Source organism: Athene noctua, chromosome 27 (assembly GCF_965140245.1).
Source record: "Athene noctua chromosome 27, bAthNoc1.hap1.1, whole genome shotgun sequence".
Classification (NCBI taxonomy): domain Eukaryota; kingdom Metazoa; phylum Chordata; class Aves; order Strigiformes; family Strigidae; genus Athene; species Athene noctua.
In genome coordinates, this window is record NC_134063.1 from 5278688 (window position 1) to 5293320 (window position 14633).

General features: G+C 51.9%; 1 protein-coding gene across 11 annotated transcripts in view; it reads right to left on the reverse strand.

Annotated features, from left to right (window-relative positions):
* The window catches only part of PTPRS (protein tyrosine phosphatase receptor type S), a 161816-nt gene that overhangs the window by 99230 nt on the left and 47953 nt on the right, over window positions 1-14633 (reverse strand). For all 11 annotated transcript variants that reach the window (XM_074928202.1, XM_074928198.1, XM_074928197.1 and 8 more), the window contains one exon: window positions 138-305. In XM_074928202.1, the coding sequence (XP_074784303.1) occupies window positions 138-225 (88 nt within the window). In that variant the 5' untranslated portion in view covers window positions 226-305. The remainder of the gene's footprint in view (window positions 1-137; window positions 306-14633) is intronic.

A 14633-nucleotide genomic window follows, 5' to 3' on the forward strand; every position in this document is an offset into this window, starting at 1 on the left:
AACACTTCTTTAACACTAAAAAGGAGAGGGGATATTTTGCTGGCTCTAAGCATTAAAGCCTGCTCCTGCCGTCCTTCTCCAGGGAAGGTGAAGCATGGGTGAAAAAAAAAGAGCAGGGGAACAGCAGAGTCACTTACTTTCAGCTAAGCAGCCTATCAGCAGCACGGAGAGGAGGTTCACGAGGGAGACCAGCGAAGACATCCCAGGGCTGGGAAGGATCCTCATCCTCTGCAATGGCCTTCAGCCCCAGCTGGGAAGGCTCTGGGTCAGCAGGACTCACAGATTCTCCCCAGCGTTGTCAGCACCTGCGGATGCACAGAGGTGAAGGGGAGAGCACTTAGAGAGAGGAAGGAGGGCAGCCGACGTCGCAGAGGGAGGGGGCAGCCAAACAGAGCCCGGAGAGGCAGCGGGGTCCTGAGAAAGCGATTGCTGTGCACGGTCCCTGCGGGGAGGCCAGGCAGCCCTTGGCCTTGATGCCATGGAGGACACAGCCAGCTCCATCGCCAAGAGGGCTGGTGGGGGCACGAGGCCAGCCTGCTCCAGCCTCCCTGCCTCGGCAGGTAATGGCGAATTTCTGTGCCCGCGCTCACACAAAGGGAAGGAAGGGCGCAAGAAAGAGAAGTGTAATCGGGAGGCACCAACTGCGCAGAGCCCGTGTTTAAAGTTTAATGCCCGTTGGCTTCTCTCCCCTCCCCAACACGGGAGGAAGGCAGCGCTGGCCCAGCAGCACACGAGCAATGAGGTGTGAAGGGATCTGACCCGACAGGGCTCTGGGACCCTCTTAAAGGGCTATTTTTCCACAAAAACAGAGGGCAGGCAATGAAAAACTGAAACCTCACACATGAAAAACCCACGGAGGAAGAAAAAAAATCCCCCAGAGAGGGAAGATGAAGCAGGAGACGTTTCCCCTGTGTCCCCTTTTGTCTGCTGAGGATCCGTGCAGTTAGGCGAGGGACTTCTTTCCTCCCAGGCAGGCTTTGTGTAGCAGCACTCACCTCAACACGGCAAGCCTGAGCCTCAGCCCTGGAGTAAGTGTAAGTGTCCCAGAGCCCCTCTTGCAAAGTCAAATGCACGCTGGCGAGTCTCCCACTATGGCTGGGACTACAGCAGCTGTTCTGCATGTCTGAGAGGCCCTGCCCTGCTTGGTGCCTCAGTTTCCCCACCTGCAGCACACAGAAGAACCGAATTACTGAGCTAACACAAAACTAGAAACCTGAGACAGGGGGTACCACAGTTGATCCTGACAGACCAAAACACACAGCGATCTAACACAACCTCCAAAGGACGCAGGAGAGATTTTCTCCTGATCACTTCTGCCCTGGACGTGGCAGACCGTGGCTGCAGGACAGCACCAGTGTATTACACAGCTGCTCCAGGGGAGAGCAAGCTCAGCACCAGCCTGCTCCCCTTGCCCTGCCGGCACATTTCCATGGAGACAACTCCTGGCTCCAAACAGAGCTGCCTGCTTACGGCTTTATCCTGATCCCTTTGCAAAGCTGGAATGGCATTAAGGGAGCTGTATTCTGAGCAACTACCGCAGTCCTGTGTGTCAACACCGGTAAATGCTTCCTTCAGTAATAGAGGCGAGCTTTGCCCCAGAAGGGCTGAAAATAAGAGTGAAAACTGCAGCCACCACCTCCTCGTCGGGTTGGCAGCTAAGAGGTTCCTCCATCAGACAGACTCCGAGCACCAGAATAATGGGCCAGAGTTGTGTGAAGGATACGTTCAGATCTGTACAGATTCCTTCCCGCTATCAGTTACCCCAATTAAAAATCAAAACCAGGGTTTAACAGTTTTGGAGAAAAGCCAGGTAGGAGATATTGTACAGTGATCAAAGGCTTTAAAAGGACTAAGGGGATAGTGAGGTTGCTTAAGCTTTCTGATACACATCATCAGGGTATGAGACCATCGGGACAGGCAGTGTTAAGGGGCATTTTAATCTTTTTCTGTCCCATTAACTCTCCAAGGCTGAACTGCACAGAATTAAAGGAAAGCCAGGATAAACAAGAAGTCCCCATATGTACTTGGCCCTAAAGAGCAACTTTTCAGAGAGAAGCTTTGGACTTGCACTTTGAGGATTAGAAAGCCTCTGCTGTGTGCTCTGTACCAGCCTAGATCCATCATGCTTCAGTGCTGGCTGGCGAAAACCAAGCATAAATACCGATACTCTCACAAAAAAAGAGAAAAAATTCTGGATTAAACCACTGGGAATCTCTTCAAATGTTTGCTCTAGACGCACTTAAGAGAAACACACAGAGACTCCAGCCAGACTTAACGTGGGGTTCGCAGGGTTCCAGGGCGCAAAACAACGCGTTGGGGTTTCTTTTGTTGTCAGAGGCAAGCAGAGACCGGGAACATTATGAATAGCTGTGATAGTAACTGTTAATTAAACTGGGGATGTGGTATCAATGCCAGCACAACAAATGGAACCAAGTTGCTGTTCGCTGCCTCTCCCTTCTCCCTGCTTCAGTCATGCAGCACCTCGTTCCCAGCAGCGAGGCTGGAGGGGGAGTGGGCAGGAGTCAGCGAGTGCAAGCATCCTCCCAGCCATTTTAGTTCTCTATATTAAAAAAAACCCCAGGGCTAGCTCAGCCAGCATTTCAGAAACTCTTGTTTTTCTTTATCAGAGCAATACCCTCCCACAGTCCCAGTAAATGCCACAAAACATCTCCTTGAGCCTCGTCTGCTCTGCAAATGTGGCACCAGTGACCTTCCACAGCTCGGAGCAGCCCAGAGGCTGCGCTGCCCTGCACAGAACGTCCCCAAAGTCCCCCCAGCGATGGAGCTGAAGGCAGGCACATCAAGGAAATATGTTCCACCTCCTCCAAAGAGAGGAGCCTGGTAGCTCTGCTCTCCCACATCTAGCAAAGCTTTTCATGCCATTTAATGGGCTCCCATAGGGGAGGTCTTGTCCCACATCTGGTGTGGCTTTTCATGCCATCTAATGAGCTCCGATAGAGAAGGTCTGGTAAAAGGGATACAGCAACAGCTCCAAGATTAGAGAAGGAAATGCCAGAGGGTGACACTTCCGCTCCGGTGCTAATGTGCTTTCCGAGCCCTTGACGGAGACAGAAAGTGCTGGCAGAGATATTAGGACATGTCAGCTTCAATCCAGCAACTCATCCTTCAGAGCAGGTACGTCACTGGCCGTCTCCCCCTGGATAGGGGATTTTCAGGTCAGCAAGATGTGCACCCACCTGGTTCCCCTGCGAATATAAAGGAGAGACTGGGACAGGAGTATGCTCTCCTTTCTTGGTAGCACCCTGGCAATAGGGAGACTGGAAACAGACTCTTACCCACTGCACGATTCCTGCCTACAATGCAGAACACGCAACATTTAGAAACCCAGCTACCATGCAACAAGGCTCTCCTGCCCTCCCGACAGTGCTGAATTCCAGTGGGAATTGCTTTGATGAATGCTCAAATCACAAGGGTTTCGTCCCCCATCCTCTCCCCTCCTCTGCATGGGCACAGCTTACCTTGTCTATGCTCTTCAAAGCAGGTCTGCATCACTCCTGCCTGTCTGCCGAGCACCCAGCCAAGCTCCTGGCACCACACAAGTAAACATAATGGCAGTTTTCCTGCGCTGCTTCACGGACCTGCAAACCCTCACTAAATTCTCTGGCACAGGATCTCCTGCAACACAAGCAAACCACCTAATAGACCTCAATCCCTGCTAAAGAATGCAATTAAGTGAAGCCATGGCCCCCAGTGGGGTCAGATTTGTGCTAGATACGGCCACATTTCAGGAATAAGATTAATTCTTACAGTAAAAGAGCTCCTGTAAGGCACTTGTGCCTAAAACTCTTGTGCACTGCCTGATCTCTAAGTCTGTACTTGTGTGCATCTTGTGAGCGCTGAGCACATGATCGTGAAAAGCATCATTAAAAATAATAAAACTGAGAACTGTTTGCAAGAAGCAGCCTCCCACTGTGGCTCCTCCAGCCAGCTCTGAGCTAGGGATCTCCGGGGACCCAAGGGTGTTAGGCACAAAGGGTAAAATGCTCAGAAGCACCTACATTTCTTAAGAGCTTAAGTTCCATTGAGAGTCAAAGGGACTTAACCTAAGCCGCTAAGATGCTTTTGAAGATTTTCCTCCCAGCAACTCCCATTTCAGAGGGTGCTGGACACCTAACTCCCTTAAGCTACTTTGGGTATCTGAGGGGATATAGGAGGGAGGGGGCTTTATCTCAGACCAGACTGGCTAGCTTGGTCCCCTCTGCTTAAAGGGGGAGCCTGTGGGAAATGCTGCTAGAAACAAGTTACAGACATTGGGATGGGTCAGAGCTATGCAGGTATTTTGCCACACGTTACTTTTTCTCAGGCCCCACGGAGCCAGTGATCAAAACGTTTGCTCCGCATTTAAAGAAAAATCCAGGAGGGAGGGATCACGCCTTCATTTCAGATTCACCAGAACATAACATAACTTGAAAAAATTCCACAAAAAAAGCATTTGGACTTCTCTTCTGTTTCACCTACATACGAAAAGGAGAAGAGCGATTTTAAAGAAACTCTCTGCAAAAAGTTCCACACAGATCTAGCAGATGATTAAACATCTTCATTTTCAGTAGCTGCTGCGGGAGAATTACTCCCATTAGACATATCAATCGAAGCAAACACCTTGCAGGCAGAGGGCTGCACTGAGGTCTCTTTTCCTTCCAGCAGCACTGCCTCAGTTTGTGCTGTGTATTAACAAAGGTCAGTGGGTCACTTCATTTCCTCCCAGCAACCTCTTTAAAGAAAGAAAGAAAAGCTTTTAGCACAACCACTAGCTCATTTGTCACCTCCCCTGGGGAGGGGAGAGATGAAATTTAAATTTGCCACCCCACATCTATCTTGATCCTATCTAAGACCCTGCCCTCGGCAAACCCAACCCCACCAGGGCTGGGATGGGGATGCCAGAGCTGGTGGCTCGTTTGATGTGGGCAGCTGCCTGCTTGGACCTGGCCCAGGACCCCTCCAACCGTGGGAGCCTCCCCGTGGGTGCTGGGGAGCGAGGAGATGCCAACGTGCAATGTGACAGCCCATGTGGCCTGTGCCTCCACACTCAGGATTCTCTGCTGGCAAGTATTAGCCTCTTTTCCTGGGGAAACAGCGCATGAAGACGTGAGCTTCAAAGTATGTGTTTCTGACACTCATTCCCCCTCCCCAGCCACTAACAGGCTGACTGGCCAAGGCCTATTTAACAGTGGGGGAGAGGCTGCAGCCATTGCAGTTCCCTATCAGGCACCTGAAAGCCAGTGCCAGGGCAGGGTGGGAGATGCTGCTGATGCCTCTGCTCAAAAAGCAGCCACCCGACCTCAAATCCTGGTTAGGCAGGAGAGCCCCCAAGGAACATCACCCAGAGAGCCGGGTGGGCACACAACAGCCTTGTTGCTGCTGCTCACAGGGTTAGCTCAGGGGAGAGAAAAACCAAAACAAACCTTCCAGCCACAAAAGCAAAATGTTAAAAGTCCGAGTGAGACTCAGTGCCAGAACCGTGCCCATCCTTGCCCCACACCAGGGAACGCTCTGCAGACCTCCCCGTGCCTGCTGAATCACGCTCACCAGACCAGCAAAGCCCCCAAAATGACTTTGCCTCTGAGCTGCTTTATCTCAGCAAAGACACCCCAGAGACCTGGGAGCCTGCTGCTGCTCAGAGGACCAGGCACATGGACTGCGGTGCTCCCGTCTCCCACGGGACCCACCTTCCCCACAGCGCTTCAACACACCTCAATAAAACAAATACAATCCCCGTCCACCACCAAAGCTCATCTCAAGACTAACTGGTAGCTTTAGGTGCCCAGCTCCAAGCGCTGTGCAGAAAGGACTGATCTCAAAAGACGCACAATCCCAACCAAAAAATGAGGTGTCAAATTATTTCCAAGTCAGCCCCTTCCCCTCCAAAGCTGCTGGACACAGTTTCTCTCTGTGCTCGAACACAACTCCCCATCCCACTTCAAAACACAGGCCATGGTCCTGGCAAACACAATTAGAGCTGCCAGTAGAGATCCTTCAGAGCTAAGCATGACTGTTTATCTATCAGGGAGTTACTTAGATCTTAAAAAAAATATTTACAAGAAAGAGGCAGAGTATTATCTTCCACAGGGAAACAAACACAGATGGAGAAAAAAGAGCTTTGATCAGGACTGTCTTGGTCCTATATGCTGCTTTTCATCCCCAGATCTCCAAGTGCTTTAATATGACATTATCATCCCTTTTTACAATGTGGGAAACCAGAAGAAACTGCACACTAAGACAGGGCTCTGAGCACGAAGTCATACTGTCTCTCACTGTGTTTGCACACATACACATACTTTTTTTTTTCTTCCTATGGCATTTCTGGTCGTCCCGTGCGTACAAAGTGCCCAGCACCACCCCCAAGCAATAGGCACAAGGGGCATTTTGGGACGCAGCAGCGTGTCTGTTGCAAGAGATGCTACTCCCTGCCTGGGGGCACGATGGCATGGTGAGGGTTAAGCCGTGGTCACTACAGGAGAAATGAGACAGGAGAGCTCTGAATTGTCAGGAGAAATTAATTTCCCCCCACCATGTTCCCTGCAGTGACAGCTCTGACAAGCGGTGATGTATCTGCGGCGGCTGGGAAGTGTTCAGCAGGTGCAGCGCAGCACGGACAGGGGCAGAGGGGACATCGCCACAGCCAAAGGCAACCAGCAGCGAGAGGAGGAAGAGGAGGAGGAGGAGGAAGCAGAGCTCCTCTGGCTGGGCTGCAGCCCCGTTAAGCCCAAGACCACACATGCTATGGGGTGCTGCAGCTACAGAGCAGGGGGGACCCCGAAGGACCACCCCTGCTGCAGTGAAGACAGAGCAAAAAGTCTGTGCTGGTGGCAGCACCATGACATCGCCAGTGAGGGGGAGGCAATGCTGGAGCGACCAGAAATCCCGGGAGCATCCTTCTGGGCCCAGCGCAGAGCTTCTCCTCTGCCTCTGTGCAGGCAGGGCAGGAGCTGCGCCCTCCCCCGGGATGCACAAAGGCGTGAGGCAGGGAAGAATCTGACCCGGGTCCGTTTCCCTCTGCCCCCATCCCCTTCCCCTCGCTCACACGCAAACACAGAGCATCCTTCAGCATCTACCAACAAACCATGGCAGACCTCTGCTGAGCGCCTGACAGCATCAGCGATTGTCAACAACTACATTTCCTTGTGGTTCAGGGTAATACTGTTTCTTTTTTCAGGCCTTTGAGCTTTTTTTATTTATTTAGGAAGTCATTCATCATTAGCCCCAGCTTAGCTGCCTGACAGACTGGGAGCTCCTTGGGGCACAGACTGCATCTCGTCTCCGTGCTCGCCACGCGCACGCCGACAGCGCTGGGTAAATAATCGTCCGTCAGCCTCATCTCACAGCACACCAGCCAGCCTCCGCAAGGGGAATAAACACGATCTTCTGCCAGAAAATAACGCTAAAGAAAAAAATCACCAACATCCCCCTCCCAAAGCACCCGCACCCCAAGCCTGGGAGCCGCGCAGACGGGTGATGCTGGGTTACTGCAACGTGCTCAAGACGTGGGAAAACACGGGGCAGCAAAGGAGCACACACCCAGCACCAAACCACTCTGGCCTTTGGGATGCTGGGCACACCACCAACTAAGATGATTATGTGATTTTAAAAAATACTCAGATCTTTTCTTTCTTTGGCCCAGTGTTTTCAGCAGGTAAGGATTACTGACCAAGTTTGAAGAAAAGGAATATATGCCCACTTCTGACCTACAGCAAATGCACCAGCCTGCAGTTCCTTCCTGTACACACCATCCCCTGCAAGAGATGACATCTTTTACAGTCATGATGGTCACTAGCAACATGCAGGTCTGTGTCCTGTTACACAAGTCCTTGCTCCAAAATTCTTGCCCTGGCAGGAGCACTGACACCTCTCCCTGTCACAGCCACGCCTTCTCCGACCTGAGCAACACAGTCATAATCATCATCGGACCTTTTCCAAGTCAGAGATATGAAGTACCACTCAAACACAGCAGAAGAAAAAATTAAAAAAAAAAAAAAAGAAAAGAAAAGAAAACTCAGCAAAGAGCCCAACCAAACAACAGCTCACCACCAGCAAAACTGCAACAGCTTCTCTCATGTCTGGAGTCCAAGCTAAGAAAAAGCATTTTTCCACCCCAGATCAAGTGAAGGTTCAGATCAGTGCTCCACCTTCCTGGGAAGGAAAGACTGCCTGGACCCAGATCTGTGTGTGCTGAGCGAAGAACATACGAGAAAAACACTGAACAATGAGGAATCAGTGCTTTTCTGACTTGCAGCATGGCATGAAGATGACCTGTACTGGGAAGAGCCCATCCAAGTGGCCCCCGTCCCTCCGAGCCGGTTAGTCCCTCCAGCTTTGCTCCCCTCACACCACATACCAACTTGGATGCTGCCGTGTTTTGCGACCTCCTTCACCTTTCAAACCGCTTACCCCCTCCGCCAAGTCTACACAGGGACTCCCCTTTGCTGTTAGCTGCAGGAGGGAGTGATGGTCTCCCTCTTCACCCCAAAACCCCTGTGCAAGCAGGGGGGTCAAACCCCGTTCCTGGGGCTGACAATGCTGCTTCTCGCTGACAGAAACCTCCCTGGCCTTCCTCCAGCTCCTACAGAGTTTTCTGCTGCCCTCCGAGGGCAACTTAAGCTGCTTTCTCACAAGACAGGTAGCTGTTGCTGAGGAGTCTTGTGCAAACCCTCCCCTGGGGACAACCAGTGGGTTCCCAGCCCCAAGACCATGGGGGGGGGGGGGCACTCACTGCCCTGCAGAGGTCTGTCCATCACTCCAGGGCAGGATGTGGCCAAGTGATGGAACCTGCCCACCTACTGCTGCTATGAGTTTTGTGTCCAAGCAAATCATTTTTCCCCAGCCTTCAGTCCAAGCAGAAGACAAAAAAGAGATGAAAAATCAGAAGGAAAGAAGAAAGTTAAAGAGAAGTTGATTAGGCACATGGGGTACTTTATCAGTTCCAGTTCAGAGTCATGTCACCAGCCCACTCGCAAGAACACCCTTCTCACTACAGACACCTGCTGATCGATTGCCTCCATTTGTTATCCTCGTCAGCGCCCAGGCTCCTCGGAGCTCTTTGTGAACCCCACACCGAGCACCCAGAGGGTGATGGCAGGACCCTCTGGGTACTCCCATGCGAGCTTACCACCCAGTGCAGGCACCTCTGCCAGCAGCATCGCCCCAGGGAGGGGAGCACCAACACCCCCGGCTTCATCCACATTTTGCAAGACTCCCTTTTTTTCCCCAGGTAGACACAATCCTCAATGATACGAGCTAAGATAGAAATAACCCCAGAAATCCCCAAACCACACCACACCACACCCCCCTCAGCTCAAAAACAAACCCCAAAACTCTCCCCAAATGGAAAACTCTGGAGAAATTCAGCTCATCACTGCAGACCCAGGCAAGGACCCTGCTCTCTCACCCTCCACTAACCCAGAGAGGCTCCCATTGTGTGACATGAAGTTGGTCTGGATTTATACTAAGACAGAGGAAAACTTAAGCCCCTGATTATCATTTTTAAGAGTCCCCCATGTCCAAGATATAGACAGGGACTGTCCTTGCTTTCTCATTCTCAAAGAGGCGGTTAAACCCCAGAGGCTGGAACAGCTCAAGCCCACATACAAGCAAGCCAAAAGCCTTGAGAAACAAAAATGCATTTCTTAGGGAAGAAATACATTTCCTTCTATGGCCTGTACACGACACGGCCACTCTCGTCTGCGCATCCCCGGGCAGCCAGGCTGGGAGATGACACGGCAGAGCTGCGGTCCCTGTGGAAGGACAGAGCCACCTGCACACACTCCGCTTATCAGCAAAACGCAAATGAGAGGAAGGAAAAGTAGCGAAGCAAACACACAAAGTTTAGCCTAATTACTATTTGGCAGTAAATGAAAATCATTGTGGCAACAGCGCAGCTGATGACCTGTTTTGTTTCCTCATACCCCATGAAAAAGGTTGAGTTGTGCTTCAATTAGGAAGGGTTTGAAGCAGCGGTGGAAACAGAAGGGTGAGTTTGGCTGCTCTGAGCTCCAGCCCAGCAGATCCCCCAGCAGCGAGGCCAGGGATCCTGAGCCTAGTAAGGCAGACAGAGCCTTGTCTTCCTTTGTCCGTACCATAGAGCTGGCTTTGCTGCCATGGCTTGCATCTTGCTGATTAGTGACCAGCAAGTAAAGCTTATCAAGGTTATCAGTAAGTGCTGTCCTCCCCGGGTTTTGCAGCAGTCTACTCGAGCCCTGCATGGGAGGATGTTCACCCAACCTCTGTGCACTGGGGACCCTCCACCCTGCCACAAGGATCCATCGCTGGCCAGCATACAGGGCAATGTGGCTTCCACAGCCACCAGCCCATCGATGCCTCCAGACATGTTTTTTCCACGCCAGGATCAAGCACACTGCAATCAAGACCAAGGCAAAGGCAGAGTGCAGCCCTTGGGCTCTGCGGGCACAGCGATGCTGTTTCTGGCCCTCACCTCTCTCTAGCTCAACCTGCCTTTTCCTTCAGTATCTCTCCCCCCACCATTTCCTTGCCAGACACTCCAGCCCTGCCAGCCAACACAGGGGGTTAAACTCCATAAAGAGGATTTGGTTTTGAGCTTGCAAGACAGAAGATGAGCAAATCCCTTTCCTTGCTCTGGCAGGAATCCTGCGTCTCAGACCCACCAGTCAGGGGAGATTAAGAAAGAAGGAGAGAAACTAAAAAAAACCCATCCATCACTCGCTGCCATGATCTCATCTGAATTTAAGAGCTAAGCTGGGAGGATGCTAGGTCACTGCTTGGGCTGGTAGAGCCCTGCAGACCAGCAGACACCAGAGCAGACTGGACAGTCTTAGGCTGCAGTGCTCAAGGTCAGCAACAGGGCTAGGAAGCTGTGCCCACGCTCCGTGCTTGCTTTCCCTTTGATTTAATTCTGGTCTGTCTGTCTAGGGAAGACTCTGGCTCCTGTCACAACTCTGTAGAGAGCCCCAGCTCTAGCTGGTGTCTCCAGGAGTTACCTTAATGCACTGAATGAAGCCCCACAAAACGCCCCAGCGGGCAGCAACACCCGAGTGGTGCAAACCAGGAACGCTTCCTAGCTGAGCAGCTTGGCCAGGCAGGGCTTTGCTGCAATTCTCATCTTCCATATGAGATGCAAAATTAAAAGGCTGCTAAATAAGCAGAAACAGAGAGTAACATCATCCTCGCGATACTCCAGCTCCTGCCTGACAGCCTGATCTCGCCCTGCTGGCTTACTTCTATTAAATATTATTTTCCTCCCTTTCTGCTCTGAGCAGCTGTAGCAGCGCGGTCCTGCCGGGCTAACAGTCATCCCACCCCAGAGGTAGCTGCATTTCATTGGTTAAGATAAAGCAACCCATACACAGCCTGTCCACACCAGGGAAGCATCAGAGGCAGCTTAAAACATTTATAGGCATTCAGAGATTGATCATATCCCTCCTACAGCAGGCTGTAGGAAAGAAGCTTGCGAGAGGACCCTGGGAGAACCTACCCATTACCCAGGATTCAAAAAGATTCCACATGATAAGCACGTCATCTTATATTTTACTTTAAACCAACATAAGGGGTTTTTTTGACAAGCTGGTGAGATCATCTAGGTGTCTTTTGTTACCAGTCAATCATCACAAAGATCAGGCAAAGAGATTTTTCAGAGCAGGCTGGCTGAGTACCCACGACAATGTTTTTGTAATGCCGAGCAGTGCAGATGCACCCCCCCCCCCCCCCCCCCCCCCGTTAGAAGTGGGCAATGAATTAAACATGCAATAGTATTTACTCGGCAGGTGAAGACCATGAGCATGTGACGGGGCTAAGCCTGGCCAGGGAGAAGGATGCTTTCTGTCCTCCATTTTCAGCAGGGCAAGGAAGAGCACTGCCTTATAAAAGCAGATTCTTTCACGCTGGATGCAGGAAGCTTTCCAGAGCCCACGACCCCTCTGCCCGCCCAGCCAGCACGAGCACTCGGTAATGACTTGTCCATCTTCAGAGGCACTGAGCCAAACAGGAACGGGTCCAACAACAAATCTCTCCTTCGGACACGCACAAGCCACCATATTGCAGAAAATGCTTTTATCCTTGCTACACCATCTGGAGTCCCTGGGAAATGCAACTTTTTTGTCCCCATCAATTACTGAAGGGAGAAATCTGCCGTCCCCTGAAAAGCAAAACTTTCTGCTTTCTCCCTGCACAAGGGGAGCAGAGATGGGTGAAACAGAGATGAGCCCCCTCTCACCACACTCGGGTTTTATAACACACCCCCCCCCCCTCTCTGCTTTTGGGAGCCGACCCACAGCCTCCCCCATCCCAGCTCGGAGCTGTCTGCACCACTCAGGGGTTCCACCCTGCTGGAAAACAAAGAGTTTCTTGCCCTTAAATTCCCTAAACCAAGAGGAGATGAGAATCCCCCATCCTATCCCTTTCACCAGAAGTGGGGGGCGGTGTGGACAGTCCAGAGGGGTGACATGGAGCATTTCCCAAGGGGAGGACATCGCGGGAGAGGCAGCGTGGGGCTGAGCCGGCAGCGGGGCCGCTGAACACCATCACTGCAGGGTTTTAAGGTGGCCAGGCATGCAACTGCCTCAAACAGCTTCCATACACAGGATGCTGCCTTGGGCCAGCAAGAGGGACTAATTGACCTCCCAACCTCCCTTCTGTCGTTACTTTCTATGATTTTACAACCTCTCTAAACGGTTCATTTATCCTGAGCGAATTGCTGCTGCATCCTGCTCATCAGCCCGTTGTGCAGCATCTTACTGTGGCCATGCGCTGCGAGGGCGAACCCAGTGCATGGACAGACATGGGGAAGAAAAACAGAGGTGGGAGGGGGTGCCCCAAATACCTCCTGCTGAAAAAAAAAGTGCTAAGAAGCATCTTAAATCCCTCAACTTCAGGCCCATTTGTTGGTCTGAATTAAAGCCCAGACCCTAAAGGCAATACCTTGCAGCCAGGGCAGCTCTTGCCTCGGAGGGGTCAGTGTTTCCAGCAACAAGGACACCAATTAAAGCTTGTAACGATGGAAGCCCAGGACCTTGCAGGACCCTGAGCAGCCTTCGCCTAGTGCTCTCTCTGCTAATAACCCGGTGCCACGGCCAAATGATGGGTGCTGGGCTGCCTTAAATATTTATGAGGATCGTAGATCACTCCTTTCCTCTCCGTAATGATCCCCCTACCCCTGCGAGTGCATTAAGGCAGAAAGGACTGGTCTCCTCCCGGCGCACCTCCAAGAGCATCCAAGAGCATCGGCACATCTCCGGAGCAGCAAGGCAGGGTGCCAGGGCGGGATTTTATTTTGTTTTTAAAGCCTCCCCCCAACCCTTTCCCACTACAGCCTCAGCTCGGGTTCTCTCGTTAATCTAATTGTTCTCCTAATGAAGATCTGCAATTCCTCAAACATTAATTACCAACGGCAGCAGCAGCAGCAGCTGTGGAACAAGAGCTCCCTGTTCCTAATAATATGCTTCACACTTTTGCCTGCCACAGCTCAATTTAGCTTTGCGTGATTTGGCTAGGGGGAGATAAATAATATTCCAGCTACGGGGCTCTGCAGACAACCCCAAGAGGAGGCAACGCTCTCCCCATGCCCGAGGTGCTCTGGAACATGGCAGGTCCTCGGCCAGCTGCTAATAAACCCCTTTTTTATTCCACCTGCAGCTCCAGCCTCTGGCCTGGGGCTGTTCCTCCATCTCGGCACCATCTCCATCCGTTGCAGCTTCTAGCAGGTGGAAAGAGCCCTGCAAACACCTGGACCCACGCCAGCTGGAAGCAAAGAGAGGTGCTACGTCCACCGTCCCCATCCCTACGCTACGCACCACGGTAGTGCAAATAAACCAGCAAGAAAGGGAGAGCACGGGTAGGGAGGAAAACAAACACCAGTAGGATGAGCTCAGGCGAGTGGGAATGAGTCAAGGGATGGAGGCAGAGAGAAGGTGGAGAGCAGCTGGAGGGAGGGCGAAGCTCAAGCCATTATTTGTTTCACTCACAGTAAAATGGAAAAATAAATGAACGGGAAGGGTAGTGGTGGTGGTGAAACTTGAGTACAATTGTGGGCCTGGGGGTAAAGGCTGGTGGTCGCAGGCAGCAGCAGGGACAGCTCGGGGGCTGCGGCACAGCTCCTGCCACCGCTGGGCTCGCATGGATGCGGGGGGTGTCCTGCACCCCCAGGACCCAGAGCAAGCTCCCATCGTGCCCACAAACCAGCAATGGCTTTGGCTACAGCTACTGGAGATGAAAGAAAAACCAAACACACACATCCAGAGCCGGCAACGATACTGTCACTGCATTTTGGGGGGCAGCTGATCTCTTCCACACCCCTCACCCACAGTGATCCGTAACGCAGTCGTGGAAAAACGCCGCCCATGTTCACTAAGGTCAACCTCCTCCAATCTCAGCAGCATTGTCACTGCTGGCCCAAGGGTGTGCGGGGGGAGCGGGTAGAAAGACGTGCCCAGGCAGAGGAGAGCTGCCAGCCGAGTCCCTTCTTACAAAAGAGACTCAAAACCATGGGTTAGGAGAAGCAGCTGGAACGACTGGAGCCAGCAAAAGCTGCAGCAAGCCCCTCTCGCCAGCACTGTGTAGCCAAAAATACACAAGGGGAACAAAACAACACACACACACAAAAAAAACCCACCCGAAAGAGTTTTCAGTGACAAAAGCAAACAAATAGA